Source organism: Schistocerca cancellata, unplaced genomic scaffold (assembly GCF_023864275.1).
Source record: "Schistocerca cancellata isolate TAMUIC-IGC-003103 unplaced genomic scaffold, iqSchCanc2.1 HiC_scaffold_717, whole genome shotgun sequence".
NCBI lineage: Eukaryota > Metazoa > Arthropoda > Insecta > Orthoptera > Acrididae > Schistocerca > Schistocerca cancellata.
The window spans coordinates 75555-96228 of NW_026046728.1; the positions used below are offsets into that span (position 1 = coordinate 75555).

At 45.8% G+C, this 20674-nt stretch overlaps 1 protein-coding gene across 1 annotated transcript in view; it reads right to left on the minus strand.

Moving 5' to 3' along the window:
• Nucleotides 1–19408, minus strand: part of LOC126141535 (ankyrin repeat domain-containing protein 65-like) — a 46837-nt gene extending 27429 nt beyond the window's left edge. The window contains exon 1 of the mRNA XM_049915248.1: nucleotides 19251–19408. Within this exon, the coding sequence (XP_049771205.1) occupies nucleotides 19251–19408 (158 nt within the window). The remainder of the gene's footprint in view (nucleotides 1–19250) is intronic.
• Nucleotides 19409–20674: the final 1266 nt, after the last annotated feature.

Sequence of the window (20674 nt, forward strand, 5' to 3'; positions counted from 1 at the left end):
GGCCGTCTTCTGTGTCGCCGAGGCGCACTGCTGGTGGCCGGTCAACCGGCCGATCGCTGGTGGCAGGAGCTGCTCCTGACCAACCTATGGATCAGGATCTTCTGCCTTCGGCTGACTGCCATTCCATGCTGTCGGTCGCTAGCTCCGAGCAGTCTTTGACTTGACAGCAACTTTGGTCACAGTCCTCCATTTTCTGTTCACCCCATGTCCATTATCCACTGGAATATCCGCGGCATTCGAGCCAATCGGGATGAATTGTCGGTCCTCTTACGATCCTACTCGCCGGTCATCTTCTGTCTTCAGGAAACGAAGCTGCGTCCCCATGACCGCTTTGTTCTCCCTCATTTTCAGTCCGTCCGATATGATCTCCCCTCTGTTGCAGGCTCTCCAGCCCATGGAGGACTCATGATTCTTCTCCATGATATTCTCCATTATCACCTAATCCCCTTAAACACTTCCTTTCAAGCTGTCGCCGTCCGTCTTTCCCTTCCCGGATACACGCTCTCTCTTTGTACTGTATACATTCCATCGTCCACACCAATGGCACGAGCTGATCTCCTTCATTTTCTTGGTCAGCTTCAACCCCCCTATTTGCTGGTTGGGGACTTCAATGCCCACCACCCGCTTTGGGGATCTCCACATCCTTGTCCACGTGGCTCCATATTGCTAGACGTCTTCCACCAAGCGGATTTAGTTTGCCTCAACACTGGGGTCCCCACATTTTTGTCTGCCTTCACGACAACCTTATCTCATTTGGACCTTGCGGTCGGTACTGTTCCGCTAGCTCGGCGCTTTGAATGGTTCGCCCTTGATGATACACACTCGAGTGACCACTTTCCATGTGTCCTCAGACTGCAGCCTCAACTGCCATATATGCGATCGCGACGCTGGAAGTTTGCCCAAGCCGATTGGACACTTTTTTCGTCTCTCGCGACATTCGATGACCGTCGCTTTCCCAGCGTCGACGATGAGGTCACACATATTACCGACGTTATCCTTACAGCTGCGGAACGTTCAATACCACGCACCTCCGAATTGCCCCGGCGCCCCCCAGTTCCTTGGTGGAACGAGGCATGCCGTGATGCTATACGTGAGCGGAGCGGCGACGTGCTCTTCGCATATTCCGTCACCATCCTACTTTGGCCAATTGTATCCGCTATAAGCAGCTCCGTGCGCGATGCCGTCGCGTCATCCGCGATAGCAAGAAGGCAAGCTGGAAATTCTTTATTAGCTCATTTAACACCTTCACTCCCTCCTCGGAAGTTTGGAGTCGGCTTCGACGGTTCTCAGGCGCGCCTAGTTTCTCCCCGGTCTCTGGGCTCACTGTCGCGCATGATACCTTAGTGGACCCCGTCGCAATTTCTAACTCGTTGGGTCAGCACTTTGCTGAGATTTCGAGCTCTTCAAATTACCCGCCAGCGTTTCTCCCGAAGAAACGTGCAGCGGAAGTGCGACCTCTTGCTTTCTCCTCTCAAAATCACGAAAGCTACAATACTATTTTCTCCATGCGGGAACTCTACCATGCCCTCTCATCTTCTCGCTCCTCCGCCCCGGGACCGGATGGTATCCATGTCCAAATGTTGCTGCATTTATCAACCCCTAGTCTGCGTTACCTCCTTCGCCTTTATAATCGAATTTGGACCGACAGTACCTTTCCCAAACGGTGGCGGGAAGCTATTGTCGTTCCTGTTCCGAAACCTGGAAAGGACAAACATCTCCCCTCTAGCTATCGCCCCATTTCTCTCACGAGTAGTGTCTGTAAGGTTTTGGAGCGTATGGTGAATTACCGTTTAGATTGGTGGCTGGAATCCCGCAGTCTTTTAACACCAGCCCAATGCGGATTCCGGAAGCATCGGTCTGCAGTTGACCATCTTGTTGCTCTCTCCACTTATATCATGAACAATTTTCTCCGGAAACGCCAAACGGTAGCAATATTTTTCGATCTGGAGAGAGCATACGATACCTGTTGGAGGACAGGCATCCTCCGCACACTGTTCTCTTGGGGCTTTCGAGGCCGGCTGCCCCTTTTTCTTCGCGAATTTATGGCAGAGCGCACTTTTCGGGTGCGGGTGAACACTACTCTCTCCCGTACTTTCTCCCAAGAAAACGGGGTACCCCAGGGATCCGTGCTGAGTGTTGTACTGTTTGCCATCGCCATAAATCCAATTATGGATTGTCTCCTTCCTGATGTCTCGGGCTCCCTCTTTGTGGACGATTTTGCGATCTACTACAGCTCTCAACGGACCAGCCTTCTTGAACGACGTCTCCAAGGATGTCTTGATCGCCTCCACTCGTGGAGCATCGAAACCGGCTTCCGTTTCTCACCCAGTAAGACCGTTTGTGTCAATTTTTGGCGACGGAAGGAGTTTCTTCCGCCCTCCTTACATCTAGGTCCTGTCAACCTTCCGTTTTCAGACGTCGCTAAATTCTTGGGTCTTATGTTTGACAGAAAACTGTGCTGGTCCTCCCACGTTTCCTATCTTTCGGCTCGCTGTCTGCGATCGCTTAACACCCTCCGTGTCCTGAATGGTACCTCCTGGGGAGCGGACCGAGTGGTCCTTCTCCGCCTCTATCGCGCCTTAGTGCGCTCAAAATTGGATTACGGAAGCATAGTCTACTCCTCTGCTCGGCCGTCTATTCTTCGGCGTCTCGACTCTATCCACCACCGTGGATTACGTTTAGTGTCTGGAGCTTTTTACACTAGCCCTGTGGAAAGCCTTTATGCTGAGACTGCTGAACCTCCGCTGTCCAATCGGCGAGCAGTCCTCCTGAGTCGTTATGCTAGCCATCTGTCTTCCATGCCTGCTAATCCAGCCCATGACCTTTTTTTCGACGCCTCCTTTGATGTAGGGTATGCAGGCCGCTCCTCCTCCCTACTACCCCTGGGAGTCCGCTTCCGTCAATTGCTCCATTCTCTTTCCTGCCGCTTCTTGGGGTACAGCACCGCCTTGGCTCCGTCCCCGGATCTGCCTGCTCCGTGACCTTTGTCAATTTCCCAAGGATGGTACCCCTACACTTGTTTATCGTCGGGCATTTGCTGCTCTATGTGCACAAATGACGGACGCCACATTTATTTACACCGACGGCTCGAAAACATCATTAGGTGTAGGGAGTGCCTATATTGTTGGCGACACCCCAAATCGCTTTCGACTTCCCGACCAGTGTTCGGTTTATACTGCGGAGCTTTACGCTGTTCTCCAGGCTGTCCACTACATCCGCCGCCATCAGCGGATACAGTACGTTATCTGCTCAGATTCTCTCAGCTCTCTCCTCAGTCTCCAAGCTCTTTACCCTGTGCACCCTCTGGTCCATCGGATTCAGGACTGTCTGCGCTTGCTCCACCTGGGGGGCGTCTCGGTGGCGTTCCTCTGGCTCCCGGGACACGCTGGTATCTGTGGGAATGAGGCGGCCGATATGGCGGCCAAGGCTGCAGTCTCTCTTCCTCGGCCAGCTATTCAGTCGCTTCCCTTCACCGATCTACGGAGCGGTTTATGTCGCCAAGTTGCTCATTTATGGCATGCGCATTGGTCAACACTTCCCCGTAATAAATTGCGGGAAGTGAAAGCCCTTCCTTGCGCTTGGACTTCTTCCTCCCGAACGCGTCGTCGGGAGGAGGTAATTTTAGCTCGACTCCGGATAGGGCACTGTCTTTTTAGCCATAGACATCTTTTAAGCGGTGATCCTCCTCCACTCTGTCCCCACTGCTCTCAGCCGTGGACGGTCAGACACCTTTTAATTGAATGCCCCTATTTTAATCCGTTACGCTCCCGTCTACAGCTATCGCCTGATCTATCGTCGATTTTAGCAGATGACACGCGCTCAGCCGACCGCGTTCTCCAGTTTATTAGTGACAGTGAAATGACGTCAGTCATTTGAAGTTTTTTTTGGGGGGACAACCACCCCCTGTCTGTAGTGGATTTTTAAGCATTCTTTCTACTTTTAGTTTCTCCAATTTTATGAGTTTGTTTCCATTGCTGCTGGTTTTCAATTTCGGTTTTTTACTATCTTAAGTCACGGGCTGGGCGCTAATGACCATAGCAGTTTTGCGCCCTAAAACCACAACCAAAAAAAAAAATCCCCGTTTTGAAACCTGGAAAGACCCCTCTGGAGGTGGACAGCTACCGCCCCATTAGCCTCACCAACGTTCTTTGTAAGCTTCTCGAACGGATGGTGAGCCGGCGCTTAAATTGGGTACTGGAGTCTCGGGGCCTTCTGGCTCCATCTCAGGGTGGGTTCCGGAAAGGCCGCTCCGCCGCCGAGAATCTGGTGAGCCTGGAGTCGGCCATCCGTACTGCCTTTGCCCGCCGTCAGCACCTGGTCGCTGTCTTTTTCGACATGCGGAAGGCGTACGATACGACATGGCGTCATCACATCCTTTCTACGCTTCATGGATGGGGTCTTCGGGGCCCTTTGCCGATCTTTATCCGCAATTTCCTGTCGTATCGTACCTTCCGCGTGCAAGTCGCAGCCTCCTATAGTTCCACCCACGTCCAGGAGAACGGTGTGCCACAGGGTTCTGTTTTAAGTGTCTGCCTGTTTTTAATAGCCATTAACGGGCTCGCTGCGGCCGTGGGAAATTCTGTCTCTGCTTCCCTGTATGCTGACGACTTCTGCCTTTATTACAGCTCTACTGGCATTGCAGCTGTTGAACGTCAGCTACAGGGCGCTATCCGTAAGGCGCAGTCTTGGGCTGTAGCGCATGGGTTTCAGTTTTCGGCAGCCAAGACCCGCGTTATGCATTTCTGCCGGCGCCGAACAGTCCATCCTGAGCCGCGGCTTTATCTTGCCGACGAACTTCTTGCTGTGGTGGAGACCCACAGGTTTTTGGGGGTGGTTTTCGATGCCCGGTTGACTTGGCTGCCTCATATCCAGCAGCTTAAACAGACGTGTTGGCGGCATCTAAACGCTCTGAGATGCTTGAGCCACACCCGCTGGGGCGCCGACCGCTCTACCCTGTTGCGGCTCTACCAGGCGTTAATCCAGTCCCGTCTGGATTATGGGAGCCTGGCTATGGTTCAGCATCCCCATCTGCGTTACGGGTGCTGGACCCAATTCTCCACAGCGGGATACGCCTTGCCACTGGTGCTTTCCGCACCAGCCCTGTGGACAGCGTACTAGTGGAGGCAGTTGTACCTCCACTGCGGTTCCGGCGCCAACGTTTGCTGGCCGCTTATGCTGCCCATGTTCTAAGCTTGACGGGCATCCAAATTATCGTGTCCTGTTCCCGCAGTCAGTCGTCCATCTGCCAGACCATCGGCCCCGGTCGGGTTGTCCGATCGCCGTACGCATCAAGGAGCTTCTCTGCGGGCTTGGGTTTTTCCCAGTTCCACCTCCTTTCCGGGCGCCTCTGCGTACACCCCCGTGGTGTGTTCCTCGCCCTTGCCTTCGGCTCGACTTGGCACAGGGCTCGAAGGACTCGGTCCCTCCAGAGGCCTTCCGCCGCCGCTTTTATTCCATCCTGGCCACGTATCAGGGCTCTGGAATTGTTTACACCGACGGTTCGATGGTTGCTGGTCGTGTCGGGTATGCGCTAACTCTAGGGGACCATTCCGAACAACGGTCCTTGGCGGCTGGCTGCAGCGTTTACACTGCTGAGCTAGTCGCCATCTTTCGAGCCCTAGAGTATATCCGCTCCTGCTCAGGTGAGTCCTTCGTTATCTGTAGCGATTCCCTGGGCGGTTTACGAGCTCTCGACCAGTGTTTTCCTCGTTCTCGTCTGGTGATGGCTATCCATGAGTCCCTGCATACTCTTACGCGTTGCGGCCGCTCTGTGGTCTTTGTGTGGACCCCCGGTCATGTCGGTATCCCAGGCAATGAACATGTTGACTGCCTGGCGAAAGAGGCCACGGGTAAACCATCTCTGGATGTTGGCCTCCCAGAGGCTGATTTGCGGGCAGTCCTCCGCCGAAAAGTTTTTGCGCTTTGGGACGCTGAATGGCGCGATCGGATTAAACCCAATAAACTCCGTGCCATTAAGGAGACGACGACTGTGTGGCGGTCCTCCATGCGAGCCAACCGCAGGGACTCAGTCGTCCTTTATCGGCTCCGCATTGGCCACTCCCGGCTAACACACAGTTATTTACTGCGCCGGGAGGACCCTCCTGTATGTCGCTGCAGGGCGGCTTTGACGGTGGCCCACATCCTGTTGGCCTGCCCCCTTTTAGCTGTGGTCAGGCAGACATTTGCGCTGCCTGATACGCTCCCTGCCGTTTTATCCGATGACCCTGTTATGGCTGCCTTAGTTTTACGTTTTATTAGGGCAGGGAGTTTTTATTCTTTCATCTGAGTGTTTCTGTTTTATTTTTTGTTTTGATTCTGGCCTTTGGCCTATGATTTTAAACTGATCTTTTAATGTGTTTCTAAGTGGTTGGCTTTTCCTTTTTTATTTCTATGGTCGGCCAACCACTGTCACTCTCTGTGTGGTTTTAGTTCGTTTCGTTTTGTCTTGTCCTTGTCTCCGTTTCTCTTGTTCTGTATCGTCTGTGATCTATTCTGTTCCTCGTTTTTATTCTCTGTGGGTGTTCTTTGTATTTGGAAAAAGGGACCGATGACCATAGCAGTCTGGTCCCTTTCATCCCCCAAACCAACCAACCAACCAACCAACCAACCAACCAACAGCCCATCGCTTATGCCTCCAAAACGCTCACGGATGCCCAACAAAAGTATTCTCAAATTGATAAAGAAGCTTTGGCCATCATTTATGCTCTTCATAAGTTTGGCGTTTTTCTCTATGGCTGAAAATTTCATCTTGTTACGGATCACAAACCACTTGTTTCCTTGTTTCATCCATCAACGTCACTTCCCGACAAGGCTGCACACCGCCTCCAGCGTTGGGCTCTTTACTTGTCCCGTTTCAATTATGAGATTCATTTCCGGCCCACGGATCAACATGCGAATGCTGATGCTTTGTCTCACCTTCCCATGGGTCCTGATCAGGCATTCGATAGGGACGAACTTTTGTGTTTCCACCTGGATGTTGCTGAGCAGCAGGTTGTGGACGGGTTCCCCATCACTGGGGACAGGCTGGCGGCTGCTACGGGTTCTGACCCTACCCTCTCCCGGGTTTTACGCTGTATTCAGAAGGGTTGGCCAGATCACCCGTCCGCTAAGACTTCTGATCTGTTGCGGAACTACTACCCGCTACCGCCTCACGGGTAGGGATGGTGTTATCCTCCTCTCCACTGACACTGCTTCGCCGCGTGTTGTGGTACCTGCGTCTTTGCGTGCTTCGGTCTTGCGCCTCCTTCACCAGGGGCACTGGGGTGTGTCTCGCACAAAATCTGTGGCGCGCCGTCATGTGTACTGGCCTGGCATCGACTCTGAAATAGCACACACGGTCGCTGCCTGCGGCCCTTGTGCGTCACAGGCCGCTGCCCCGAAGTCTTCTTTGTCACCGTTGCCTTTGCCTGAGAAGCCCTGGGAGCGCATTCGTGCTGACTTTGCGGGACCCTTTTTAGGTACTTATTGGCTCCTCGTAGTTGACGCCTACTCTAACTTACCTGTCATTGTCCGTTGCACGTCACCTACCACCGCGGCAACCACCAGTGCTCTCGCCCGCATTTTTTCTTTGGAAGGCCTCCCCTCTACTCTTGTTACTGATAATGGTCCGCAATTTGCCTCTTCGGACTTTGCGGATTTTTGTGCTCGTCACGGCGTTACGCATGTCACGGCCCCGCCGTTCCATCCACAATCCGACGGTGAGGCTGAACGGCTGGTCCGCACATTTAAGGCTCAGATGCGGAAACCTCTGACTTCTTCTGCTGCTGATGATGCACTTCTCCAGTTCCTGGCGTCTTACCGTTTCACCCCCATGGGCGATCACAGCCCAGCTGAGCTCTTACATGACCGACAGCCTCGCACGCTACTTCATCTTCTGCGGCCTCCCACCTCACGGCCGTGGGTGCCTTTACTTGGCCGGTTCACCGCCGACGACCTCGTCTGGGTACGGGGATATGGGAGGCGGCCAAAATGGAGCCCGGGCCGCATCTTACGACACCGTGGCAGACGCCTGTATGAAATCCAAACGGACACGGGTGTTGCAGTGCGTCAATCGGACCAGCTTCGGCCTCGGGTGCCAGCAACGCCTGTTCCGAATGCCTCAACACCACCTTTGGCTCTACCTGATGCTCGGGATCACAACGCAGCCCTCTCACCGTCATCGCGATGCCAGCACCAGACCGGACCGGACGCCATCAGGAGACGTGCCCATGCAGGAACCGGAGGACCATCCACTGTCAGAGTACATCTACTCGCCTCCTCCTCCAACGGACGCAGATACATCGCCCACGTCTCCTGTCATCTCGACTCGTTATCATCGGGGACACTTCCGTCCGTACGGGAAGCCTCCTCCTCGAGACTTTACGGCGAGTCAAACAGCGCCTATGGATGTTAGCCATCTCCAGGACACCTCCATCACGACCAGTGCAACAATTTCATAGGGGGGAAAAGTGTTGTGACTCGCCGATTATTCAAAGTGCCGCCGCGCAGTTACGTGCGTCCTCTACGTGCGGCGCTGTCTGCCAGCCATGCAGCAGCTGCGCCACCTAAGCGGCCAGCCGAGCAGCGGCCGCTAGACTGAGACTCAGTGTTTAATCGAATGCCGACTTGTACACAGGTCAACTTACTCTGTGACTTATATGTGTTGTTGTGTCGTTCCTAAATATATGTGTTAAACTTGGAGTTCTAACAATTTTTTCCCATCCCCATGTGTTCAAAATTTCGGTCCATAATGTGCTGTCCCCCTATACTTGTGTGTATTAGGATGCAGACCCACAAAGCATGTGTAAGGTCTCCACGCGTCTATTTTTCATTTACACTGTCATCTCTCCATTTTTCTCCTATTGGGGACATGTCCATCCATCTCTCTTTCACTTCTACTGCTTTTGTCTCACACTGACCAGCAATATCTATCTCTTATGGTTTCATTGCTGTTGTCTTCATGCATCTCAATTTTTCACTGCGACTTTAACACCTCCATCCCACCACCTAGCCTCCTCTCTTTTTCTCCCACTGGCACTGTCTTTCATAGCTTTTGCCGTAACTCTCTCTACTACTCTTTCAGCACAAAATAAAAGAAAAAAAAAAAGAAAATTGAGCATTTCCAGACACCAAAATTTTTGGTGAGGAAGGTGCAGTGAGGACTGAGGCAGCTGGTTCCCCACTTTGCTGTGAGTCTTTCAAAGAGTTAAATATTTTCACCCTTTCATGCTCTGATAGGAGCATTTTTCCCCTGGTAGTCTTTCCCTTTGGATCTAAAGTTTCCACAGCCAATATCTCTGGAACCACGATACATACTGACAAACGGCTTTTCCGGCTATTAGTGTAAAGCAGGGAGTCACGAATGTAAATTCTGTGAGACATTCTAAATGGTGTGGAAATACTGGTATCAACCCACTTACTTTTTTTAAATGGACACTCCATATTATTCCATACACAATGAATAACAAGAGCAATCACAATAGTAATGGCGTTAGTTGCATTGCAATACATAAATTACATTCCGAGAAATTGAAACGTATAGTTGCTGCATGAAATGCGCTGTTATTGTACTTCCCGCTAAGCGAGAGTGACCCGCATGTTGCTCGTAATCACGATGTGATTGACGTGCATGTTCTTACATTAATTTTTTAATTTTTTTATTTATACAGCAAGTTCTGTAGGACCAAATTGAGGAGCAAATCTCAAAGGCCATGGAACGTGTCAGTACACGAAATTACAACATAAAAGTAATAACAGATAAAAATAAATGACTTTGTGACTAACCTAGGCCTCCTAATTGCTGAGGACTGCTGCATGTTCCCTAAATCTACAGCTACACAAGGCTCCTCTCCACTCAACTCTGACAGTTGGTCAAATCTATTGCATATACCCAAAGTAAAACTGTCTGAATACCTCCTCTTCCTAGCTGCCTTCTTGCCAATTGCCAGTGCCCATTCCCCCACTACCCTTCACCCGCCTCAACCTATCTAGTTCCTCCTTTGCGTGTTGTAACTGCTCCTCTATCAACTTATTTCTACTACAGATTCTGCATTCCCAGGAGAGGATCTCACTAAAATGACCACTGGATTCGCCACTGCATTCCCCCCGATGAAAATACTTTGAACAAATCGCACACCGTAGCCCACTATTCACAAACCTACGACAGAACCCACACTCCTCACTCATGGTAAAATTTTACAATTACTGGGGAAACTATATGGCTACATTAGCAAAGTTCAGTTACACCACTAGAATTGTTTATAGAACTAACAATAAAGGTCTCGAAATTCTCTGCCTACTAAGAAAGCAACTACTTTTATAAATACTACTACACAACAGCTAATACCAATACCAACAAAACTTCACAAAATTATTAGCTAAAACCAAAAAATTCAAAAGGCTACTGGAACACTAAACGAAGTTAAAACAGCGGATGAAAATTTTACTGAAGTATTTCACTAGAAACAGTAAGAAACGTTGGGTGAAAACTAGTGTACGAAATTTACTAAGCAACTTAAACGCACAGAAAACTCTAAAAAACACAGCAAGCAAACTATTCCAAAAGTTTATTAAATCGTTATTTCGCCTCAAACAGTGTGAAACACTGCCAAAAACTATTAAATTTAATAACTGTATAACAGTGGACAAATAAGTTTGTCATTACTTAGCTTTCTAACCGCTACAGCTGTAGTGCAAGCTGCAAAATGTACACACACATTGCTATCATGAGGGCCTAAGGAAGTAATAAGGGATTCTGCCACAACCATTGATATCTACATAAGTGACCCCTCATACATGTCGTATTCATCTACATACAGATTGTGGGGATGGCTCACTGTGATGCAGGTTGTTCTTTGTGAAAGTATGTACAGGAACATGGCACTGGTGTACTGTACACTGTGATTGGTGTCAGTTGTAATCGTGGTATCAATTTACCTGTCAATCTGTTCTAGGCATTTGACATGGTATTCAAAAATGAGGATATGGTTGACATGATGTTACTGTACAGAGAATGCCACAAATATGGCACATCTCCACAAGTACTGTCAGAAGGCTTTGTGTGACGGGGCAAATCCGTCCATGAACGTGGTTCTGCAGCAGGGGCCTCACACGTGAAGCAACAGATGTAGTTGTTGTAGTGATCCCTGCAATAAAGCCTCGTGCAAGTATTCGCCAAATGGTGACTGGTGGGAATTCCTCGATTGAAAGCGTGACATGTATTCTGCACAGCATAGATACCACCCGTATCATGTGGCAGTACATAGTCCTCCATAACGACTATGTTCAAAATCACCAGGAATACTGTCAGTGCAGAGTTGCCACAAGCTGTGGAAATCAGGGAATTTCGAAAATGTCAGGGAATAAGGGAAATTTGAAAAAAAAATAAACACAGGAAATATCTTGTTTTGGTCCCAGTAGATGAAATGGTTTGTTTACTGAGGTGCCAAGCAGCCACTGGCGGGGGACAGCTGAGTACGTGCACCGCTTCCCTCCCTCTTTCTGCTTCTGCTTCTCCCTCCCCCACCTGTCCCCTCACTTGCAGTCGGTGCTGCCACTTCTTCCTGCCGCTAGCCTAGAAGCTGTCAACAAGAGGCAGGGAGGTGTGAGGAGTGGTTTGTTTGGCTCTGATTCTCAAGAGACTGTAGACACAGCGACTGGCGATACCAGTCGTGTGTGCATGACTTCTTACTGAATGTTTTGGTTTTCAGACACACACAGAATCAAACAAAGACGCACGCACAGAGGCCACGGCCGAAAATATAGTTGAGTGTGTGATTGGTCTTTTTTACACACCCGTCTGCAGTTCAGTGAACGCAAGTTCACTGTTGTATGGGTTGATCACCGTGGACTCACTTCATCAGCATGGTGTCTGTGACACGTGAATAACTGACCACATGGGTGGACTTCCATAACAGGCCAAAACCGCAGGCCGTTGCTGGAGGTATCTCAAAGGATAGGGCCTGCCAATATGAAGCCGCGAAAAACTCGAATTTTTCATTGTTTTAGTTTTCAGTTAAATTTTTTTAATTTTGACTGGTAAGAATTGATTCTCTAGCGAAGAATGCTACTGGAGAACAATACTGCAGCAATAAAACATAAACGAGAGGGAAAAAAGTAAATCTTTAGCTGTGAAGGAAATGCTCCATTTACAACAAGAAATCATGTTGCACGCACAAGTATCTGCAGACAGCAAAAATGTATCAAAGGCCTTCGTAACAATAAACTCCTTTCTGTAAGTGTGGCGTCACAACTGCTTACATCAGGTTCATTTGAGCAGTTCTCAGCGGGCGGATGCGCAGTTGACTTGCATATGAGCAATAGCTTCCCCTCTTCTGGCTACCTGAAGTGCGGCTGGTAGCTCTATTAACAGTAGCAGCAAGCAGCAAAATGCTAATGAGAGAATTTTTTCTTACGTTCCATAGCTGCCAGCTTCGCGCATTGTGCAGAGTTACCTGAGTTGTAGTGGGGAGGGGTTAGCCTCCACGTGACCCGTATTTGCGTTTAGTGATATTGCTGTATAATCTTCTTTTACAGCTCCCAAGTCAAATGAAAATAAAACGTCTTTCTGTGGCTGGGAGCTATCAAGCGAATTAAAATACATTGACATAATTATGGAAGGCAAAAATATATTAGTTTCAGTCTTCTGGATTTTATTTTATTTCAAAGATTTTAGCAGTCGAGCATTAATCACTTTGCAGAACAATGAGGTTACCGTCTTCCGTTTGCTAAAGAAATTTGGCTTTATTAATCTTTCCCACTGAGGCAATCAATTTATTTGAACCAAAGTGTTTCATGCCACAGTGTTGGCTAGTTTCAATTGTTCACTGAATTTAAAGTCAACGTTCTCATGTTTTGACATGTATGGTATTATGCCATTATAAAGAACTATACATGAGATGGTACAGTACTCCTACTCGAAAAAAAATTTACGTCCAAAAAACCACACTTAAAAGTTTAACATCATGTGGGACCTACTTCATTTTGAATGTTCACAAATCAGTGTGCACTTCAGGCTGGATTAGGAGTTTCAGTATAATTTACAAAATTCCGATGCTTTTGGAGTATCCTCTGATGTCATGTTTCTTTCATGGCGTAATGTAAGATCTTTTTATGCTTTATACATACATACATACATACATACGTGCGGGCTTCCTACGTCATTGCAGCTGCACTCGCGCATTAATGCCTGTTTTCGGGCGCGCTCTGGCAGCTGCTAAATCGAACCTACTTCTAACAATCACGGGATAGTTTTTCGAATGGTGGTTTGAGAGGCGTTACTTTCAAAGTAAATTTCTCTTTATGGAAGATGAATTATGTTACGTGTGAGAAAGTGGGATGAATTTCTTCAATCAGAGCGTTTGACTCTCGTTTAGAACTGAATTCTTTCAGGCCCAACCATATAGAATAATTTGTGTCCCAGGAGACCAGACACATCATTATCTCAAATTTAGTGGCACATTTGTGTGAAATACCTTAAGTATAACACACGCAAGAAAGATCACTACTTCATGTGAAAGCTTAGATTCTCTTGTAGCTTATTAATCTTAGAGACCAATATTATATGAGAAAGCTTGGCTTTTCTTGTTGACACACTACGTATATTAATGTAAACTGTTAACTTTTCCTCACTGTGTATTCACGCTATGTAAGTGATCTCACTATTGGCTTACTACAGGGTGTGCCCTATTCTCTGAATATCTATCATCGGCTGCCGAGATCATGTTGCATGAGATGAGATTGCGATGCCCTTACGTAAGCCAATCATGATTTCAAAGCTCTGGAAAGTAACATGCTGTGTTCGGTGCAGTTCGAATTTATACTTAATATGAAAATATGCAGCGTATTTATCTCCAAAACCTGATGGAAGACCTACCCTTCATTTGCATCAAATAATGTGGTGCCAACATGATGGATGCCCTGCACATAATGCCACAGTGGGACAGTAGGAGCTAAACTAACCACCCCACATCGATGAATTGGACAGAGCAATCGTATCGAGGGATTTCCAGGAGGATCGCCGGACCTCACGCCCATGGACATTTTTCTCTGGGGAAATGTGAAAGACGTGGTGTACCAGCAGGTCCCAACAACAAGTACGAACACGACGACAGCCTATATTCGTGCTGCATGCTCTGTAATGGCATCACAAACACTGATAGCCATGAGTGCCAGTGACGGAGTGGGCACAGCTGTGTTGCCAAGGATATAGTGATAGCTTTGGACGTCCATTGTAGCTGTGAGACGTGACTGCACACCGCGTGTACATTTGTGTATTACAGAGATGATGTGTGTTTTGTTGGTACTACTTTACATTTATGTAAGCGTCGCACGATCTTCAGTGACTGCAACCCAATTGAACTATTGAAGATGTTCAGTGACACGTCCTCTACATGGCATGTACCATTGTGAAATTGGTATACAACTATGTACAAATAGCATGTATCCCTCTGTGTGACCCTTTGACAGCCATTAATTTTGTTTACCCTGGTCGGTGGTTACCAGTATTTCCTTACAGTTATGTGCACTGTAGTAGTATCGAAAGTGCAATGAAGCACTTACGAGTAAACCATGCCCTCGTTTATCTTGTGGGTGACCGTACGTGGCCTAGAAAACACATAGATGTCTAGTGTACATAGCAATACGTAAATACAGCTTTGTTGTATCATAGTACTTCAATCACATCGCGATTTCGAGCAACGTGTGGTTTTCTCTTGTATTGCGAAAAGTGCAATAATGTCACGTTCCGCTCATTTCAAGCGTCAAATTCATGTACCAATTTATCGATGTAATTGATGCATTGCGATGAAATCAATGCCATTACTGTCCACCCCTGGTAGCTCAGTGGTCCGCGCAATGGAATGTCATACCTAATGGCCTGGGTTTGATTCCCGGATGGGTTGGGGATATCCTCCTCTCAGGGACTGGGTGTTCTGTAGTCCTTATCATTATTTCATCCCCATCCACATGCAAGTCACCAAAGTGGCATCAGCTCGAAAGACTTGCACCAGACGAACTGTCTACCCGATGAGAGGCCCTAGCCACATGGCATTTATATGTTAATGCCATAACAACTACTTTCTGTTGAAACCAATATTTCCGCATAGTTTAGAATGTCCCATAGTTTTTACTTTCTTGAGCCCCTGCTGTACATTCATACCCGTGAAAGCTGTTAATCAGTATCTGTTGGTGGTTCCACAGATAATAGCAGTGAAAAGTATAGGTGGTACGCAATGTATCAATCAAATTCTGTGTCAACAACATTTTGACAGTTTACTTACGTACTTCGGCACATTTACATACTTTGGCATATATAAACAACAAATAAGTATGCATAATATGAAGTTAACACAAAATCATTTGACTTAGGTTTCTTTCTGTATACCTTGATCAAGTGAAATTTTCGTCTTAAGACGTAAAAATGTTGTTAGTAATAATTTACAGAATCAACAGCTTTTCCAGTTATATATAAGCTTTTAACAGTAATTTTAAGTTATTTTCAACACGTGAAAACCCTCATGAGGCCATTTTTAGCACTGTAGTACAGCTTCCCGTCTATTTATATACGTGCGAAGTGCCTATTATACAGAGGTTTTATTGATGGAAAAATGCTGGGTAAAACCAAGTTTCATGACCTCAGAACCTATGCAATGGCCCTAAAACCCTTGCCATGTGTTCATTACATCAGTTAAAACTATATTTGTACTTCAGATGGGATAACACACACATACTTTGAGTGGATATAGACACTAAATATGAACTCTTTTTGGATATCATTATCTGTTATGATATCTAAGTTTCAAAGTTAGTGAAAAATGTCATCTCAAGAAGACATGGCAAAGATGCTGTCATGAATAGAAATTACTGTCCCCACAATTGGTGCTTTCCCTACACAAAAATCTTAGTCCTTTGTGGCTTTCCCAGGAACTGCCCATGAACAAATCGTGCTTTCATAAGCCACCTAAGGTCCAGCGTGAGCCACACCTAATGCAAAATAGCCAGATGATTTCCTCAGTTTGCCTGGGCTGGAAGGAGTGTGTGGTGTTCAAATTTGGACCCTGTACTGAAGGATAGCAACAGTATGACATGTCTTCTGACTGGTATACAAATGGCCTTCAGGCTAAGGGCTATCCGAAACACTACATGCCTTGTCTCTGTCACCAGTGGAACACTAATTATGACCCCCTGAAAATCCGTATTTTGGGGCGCAGCATTTGGAGCATAATGGTACCTTGAAGTGTGATCCATGGGATGACTAAAACGCAACGTCCTAAAAGCGTAAGTTGCATGCTCAGAAGTGTGATGTATCAGTCAGTGTAATCACCACTGGTGTTACTTATGCTCTTGCCACTGAATGCTTCTGCTACAGTACAGACTTTACTTTGTGTAATTGTCTTTCATTTCCTTGGTATGTGTATGGCGTATGCCAGCAATTTTGTAGCCAATTTATTCTACTATGTAGAAGGAGTACAGGGGAATGTGGCATAATTTTATATATAATTTTATTTATAATCATTGTTTCTTGTAATATGACAACAGATGATCTTCCTATGTAATTTAACATGATGATTAATATTTGAAACGGAAACACGTCACTACTGTTTGATTACATGTAAATATAGTTCAGGTTGCCACTCAGCCTGAAGACAAGATTTCTTGAAAAGACAATGTCTGAGTAACATCAGCTTCTACATCTCAAAGGCAAAAGTCACAGACAGCTGATGTTATCTAAAAATTTTGAAGGAAGTAATTGTAACATTATTGGGAAACATCGGTATATCAGTTAAGCAAAATTTGTAAAAATGTCTCGACCACACAATCATTTATTAAAGATATGACCGTTTTCCACCTCTAGAAGTAGGCCATTTTCAGATAATGCTCTGTAGAGGTAAAAATTAAAAATTCTCATTTACACAGGGAAGTCAGCAAACATGAAAAAGAGTGTGCATTGAAACAACGTATCGTCAGACGTGGGGCTGCCAGTGAAGATGCTTAGAACAGCTGTGTTCACCTCAGCTGTGTAACTGCTGCTGATGGCTGAGGTTAAACAGCATCAGTGTTAGCCAATGGGAGGCAATTTATGTCTCCTATGTTAAGATCTGAATATCCATTTTTAAAAATGTATAAAAATGTAACTGTGAATGGCCAAAAAACAGGGGTTTGTATAATCTACAGATTTCGTATGTCTTAAAAACAGTTCAGTAGATAATAAGCCAATATGATAGGTTAAAATGTAACCCAGAACACCGCCTCGAGGCCTGCTCAAATGAACCTGATGTAAGCAGTTGTGACATCATGCTCATAGAAAGGAGTTTATTGTTATTAAGTATTACATAGTCTTCGCCCTAAGGCCACTTGTCAGTGGCTGTTTGCAGACTTGTGGGAGCACAGTGTTTTCTTGTTATAAATAGCATAATTTCATTGCAACTAAAGATTTATTTTTTTTCATTTATGTTTCATTTCTGCAGTATTATTCTCCAGTGCCAGGATACAGCAGTATTATTTGCTAGAGAATCAATTCTTACCAGTCAAAATAACAAAAATTTAACAGAAAACTAAAACAATGAAAAATTCCTGGGTTTTCACTGTTTTCTACCGGATGAAAAAATTCCCGGGTTCTTCCCAGATTTCTGGTTGTCCTGGGTCGTATCCATCTTGTAATTTTTCACACCCATTCTTTGTACAAGTATTTAATCCTTAGCTTTGTTCCAACGTTTTCTTACGTGCTGACCCCCAATTGATACCCAGTCTCTGAACATTTTCCTAAATTTAGCCATGACTAAACAAAAGAAATTGTACACACCATACTCTACGACTGGTCATTACTTCCCACCCAAGACTGCTACAGTCAACTATTTCCTGTATAGTCTTAATGGGTTGAAGCACCGCATTTCCTCCTCCTTGTTCTTCATGGGTCTCTTGATGTAGTCACTTAAGCAGTTCTTGTAATGTAGCACTATGGATTCCTATTGAGAAGCAAGCAGACAATCTGTGTAATTTGAGAGTAAGGGTAGCTAACCCATTTGAAATAAATTCAGAGAAGCCATTATAATGCATTTAATAATGAATGCAATAAAACAGTTAACATTTAAATTGGTGAAACTGTTCAACATAAGAAGTTACTAAAAATCAACTCGTATATGGCAGGAGTTCACTGTGATATGTGCCTGGATGAAATATTTTTCTGTGCCCAAAGCCGAAATTGCAACTGTGGAAAATAACTTTTACAGTAAACGGCGAAGATACATCAATTTTTTGGAAATTGGTCCACCTTTTATGCAAAAACACTTGTTTCTTGGTACCCAAATATAGTTCGGCACCTCCATACCATCTCAGTGGGATTTTGTTATTGGAAACAGATTAATTGAAACATAAAATATGTTCACTTTTTACAAAGAAAGTGACATCTAAAGAAAATTTTTATTCTTCTTCTGTGATTTTTACATAATACACTTTTTGCAGGACCATCTGTATGGTGTCCTGGACTGATAGCTTGTAATCTGCAAACAAACGCTGAAAATGTGAGGTTTATCAGCAACTTAACGTGTCTTGATTCCTAAACGACGTGATTTTGGTGTGTCAAAATATTTTGCGTACATATTTGTTATTACTCAGGTTCTATTGTAACTGAGTCTCCTTTTGCTTTATGAAGGCACTGCACACTCACACTCATGTGCTTCGTGTAATTTTGTTCTTACAATGTTCTTGTGTTTTCTAATTATGTTGGCATTCATTTGTTATAAACGAATTTGAATTTTGTTCTCTCTCTCTCTCTCTCTCTCTCTCTCTCTCTCTCTCTCTCTCTCTCTCTCTCTCTCTCTCTCTCTCTCTGTGTGTGTGTGTGTGTGTGTGTGTGTGTGTGTGTGTGTGTGTGCGCGCGCGCTCTCTACAAATGTTGGTTTGATTTCTCTATGATACGGGGCTTGCAACCATTTTCCTCTTCTACATGTTTTATTGTGTCTAGCTCCTGTGTCTGATCCTGTTTGCTTATGGATGTTCTGTTTACCCTGTGGAGCATGTACCTGAAGCTCTCTTGCTTGCTTGTGATTAGACACATTGTGAATGGTGATGCTCATAGTTGTCAGTTTCCCAAATACTGTGAAGTCATGTGGGCTGTTCTTTTTGCATGGCGAGATTCAGAAAACTTAGTGTGTTGTCGGTTTCTATTTCTATTGTGGTGTGAAGTTTTGAGTATAAGTTGTTTATTTCATCATGTAGCAGTTATACATATGACCACTTACCGTGCCACAGGTGCACTGATGACCGATACTTACTGAAGGAAAGTTCCAGATCTCTCACCTGAGTACTGGCGGCTCCCAACCACAGAGGCCGTGGGCTGCGAGTCTGTCTCGCGTACCCACAGCTGACTCATCGTCATGCCGCACGGTGAATCTGCTGCAGCCGCCTGCACGGGAAACGGCTTCTCGTTCATCACCGCTGGTGTATTCTGCACTGTTCCATTAGCTGCAGTGTCACATTAAAATGTAAATTTTACAAAATTGTTGTTGATAGTAAAAGCAACCACACATGCTCAATTCAGCCAGTTCATTTCCGACTTCAACACTTTATGAGTCTTTCACATCACTTGATGCTTTAAAAGAACCTTTTCTCTGCACACAGGACACTTATCTCTTCCTTCTCTGTAACTACCAATCATGTAGTACTGCTGTCAAAGGCAACATCTAGTAAAACTTTGTCATAGTGTGGTTTGTTTTTCACATACCCACTGGTTGTTCCGTCATTTTTATTAAACACTGTACACTGAAGTGAGGAAAGTAACGGACTAGAAATATGCATATATAAAATGACAATAGTATCGCACACACAGGGTATGAAAGGGCAGCTGTTTGGTGAAACTATTCCTTGTACCCAAGAAATTTATGTTTGATGTGATTACGGCCATGACGGCAAAACTAGTTTCAACACAGAATGGTAATTGTACCCAGATGCATGTGACATTCCATTTCGGGAATCATTAGGGAATTCACTATTCCAAGATCCACAGCGTCAAGAGTGCACAGAGGAAACCGAATTCCAGGTAGTGCCTGATGGCCTTCACTTAACGACAGAGGACAGTCCCATTTGCATGCAGTTGCCAGTGCTGACAGACAAGGAACACTGCCTGAAATGACCACAGCAATCAGTGTGGGACACACAACGGACGTATCCATTAGGACAGTGCGGTGACATTTAGCATTAATGCGCTGTGGCAGCAGACGAGCGACGTGAGAGCCTTTACTGAGAGTGCGACAGTCTGAACTGTGAAATGCTTGCTGTCTGCAGAGATGGTCACCTGCTTTGACACAGAATGACTGATGTTCCTCAAAAATTCTATTAAATTATGCGAGTTCGACACGCGATGCAAATTACATTGACACAGACATCTATTGTTCAATTAACTAACCTAACAATAAGTCGCTTATTAGGTTCACACCAGTTGGAATTACTTCACTTATGGGCCAAAAGTCGAGAATTTTATTTCTTTTAATTTTCATGATAATGTCATCTGTACGAATCACCCTGATCTGTGACATTCCATGTACAGTGTTGCGAAGTGTGTGGTGGAAGTGCTGCTACAAGTGTGAGATTGTGATTAAAGACAACAAGTATTTGCATACTACAGATATAGAAGTACACTCAGCATGAGATCGCAACTGAAGATACGTTCTAACTGAACAACTTGTATGACAGTAGAATG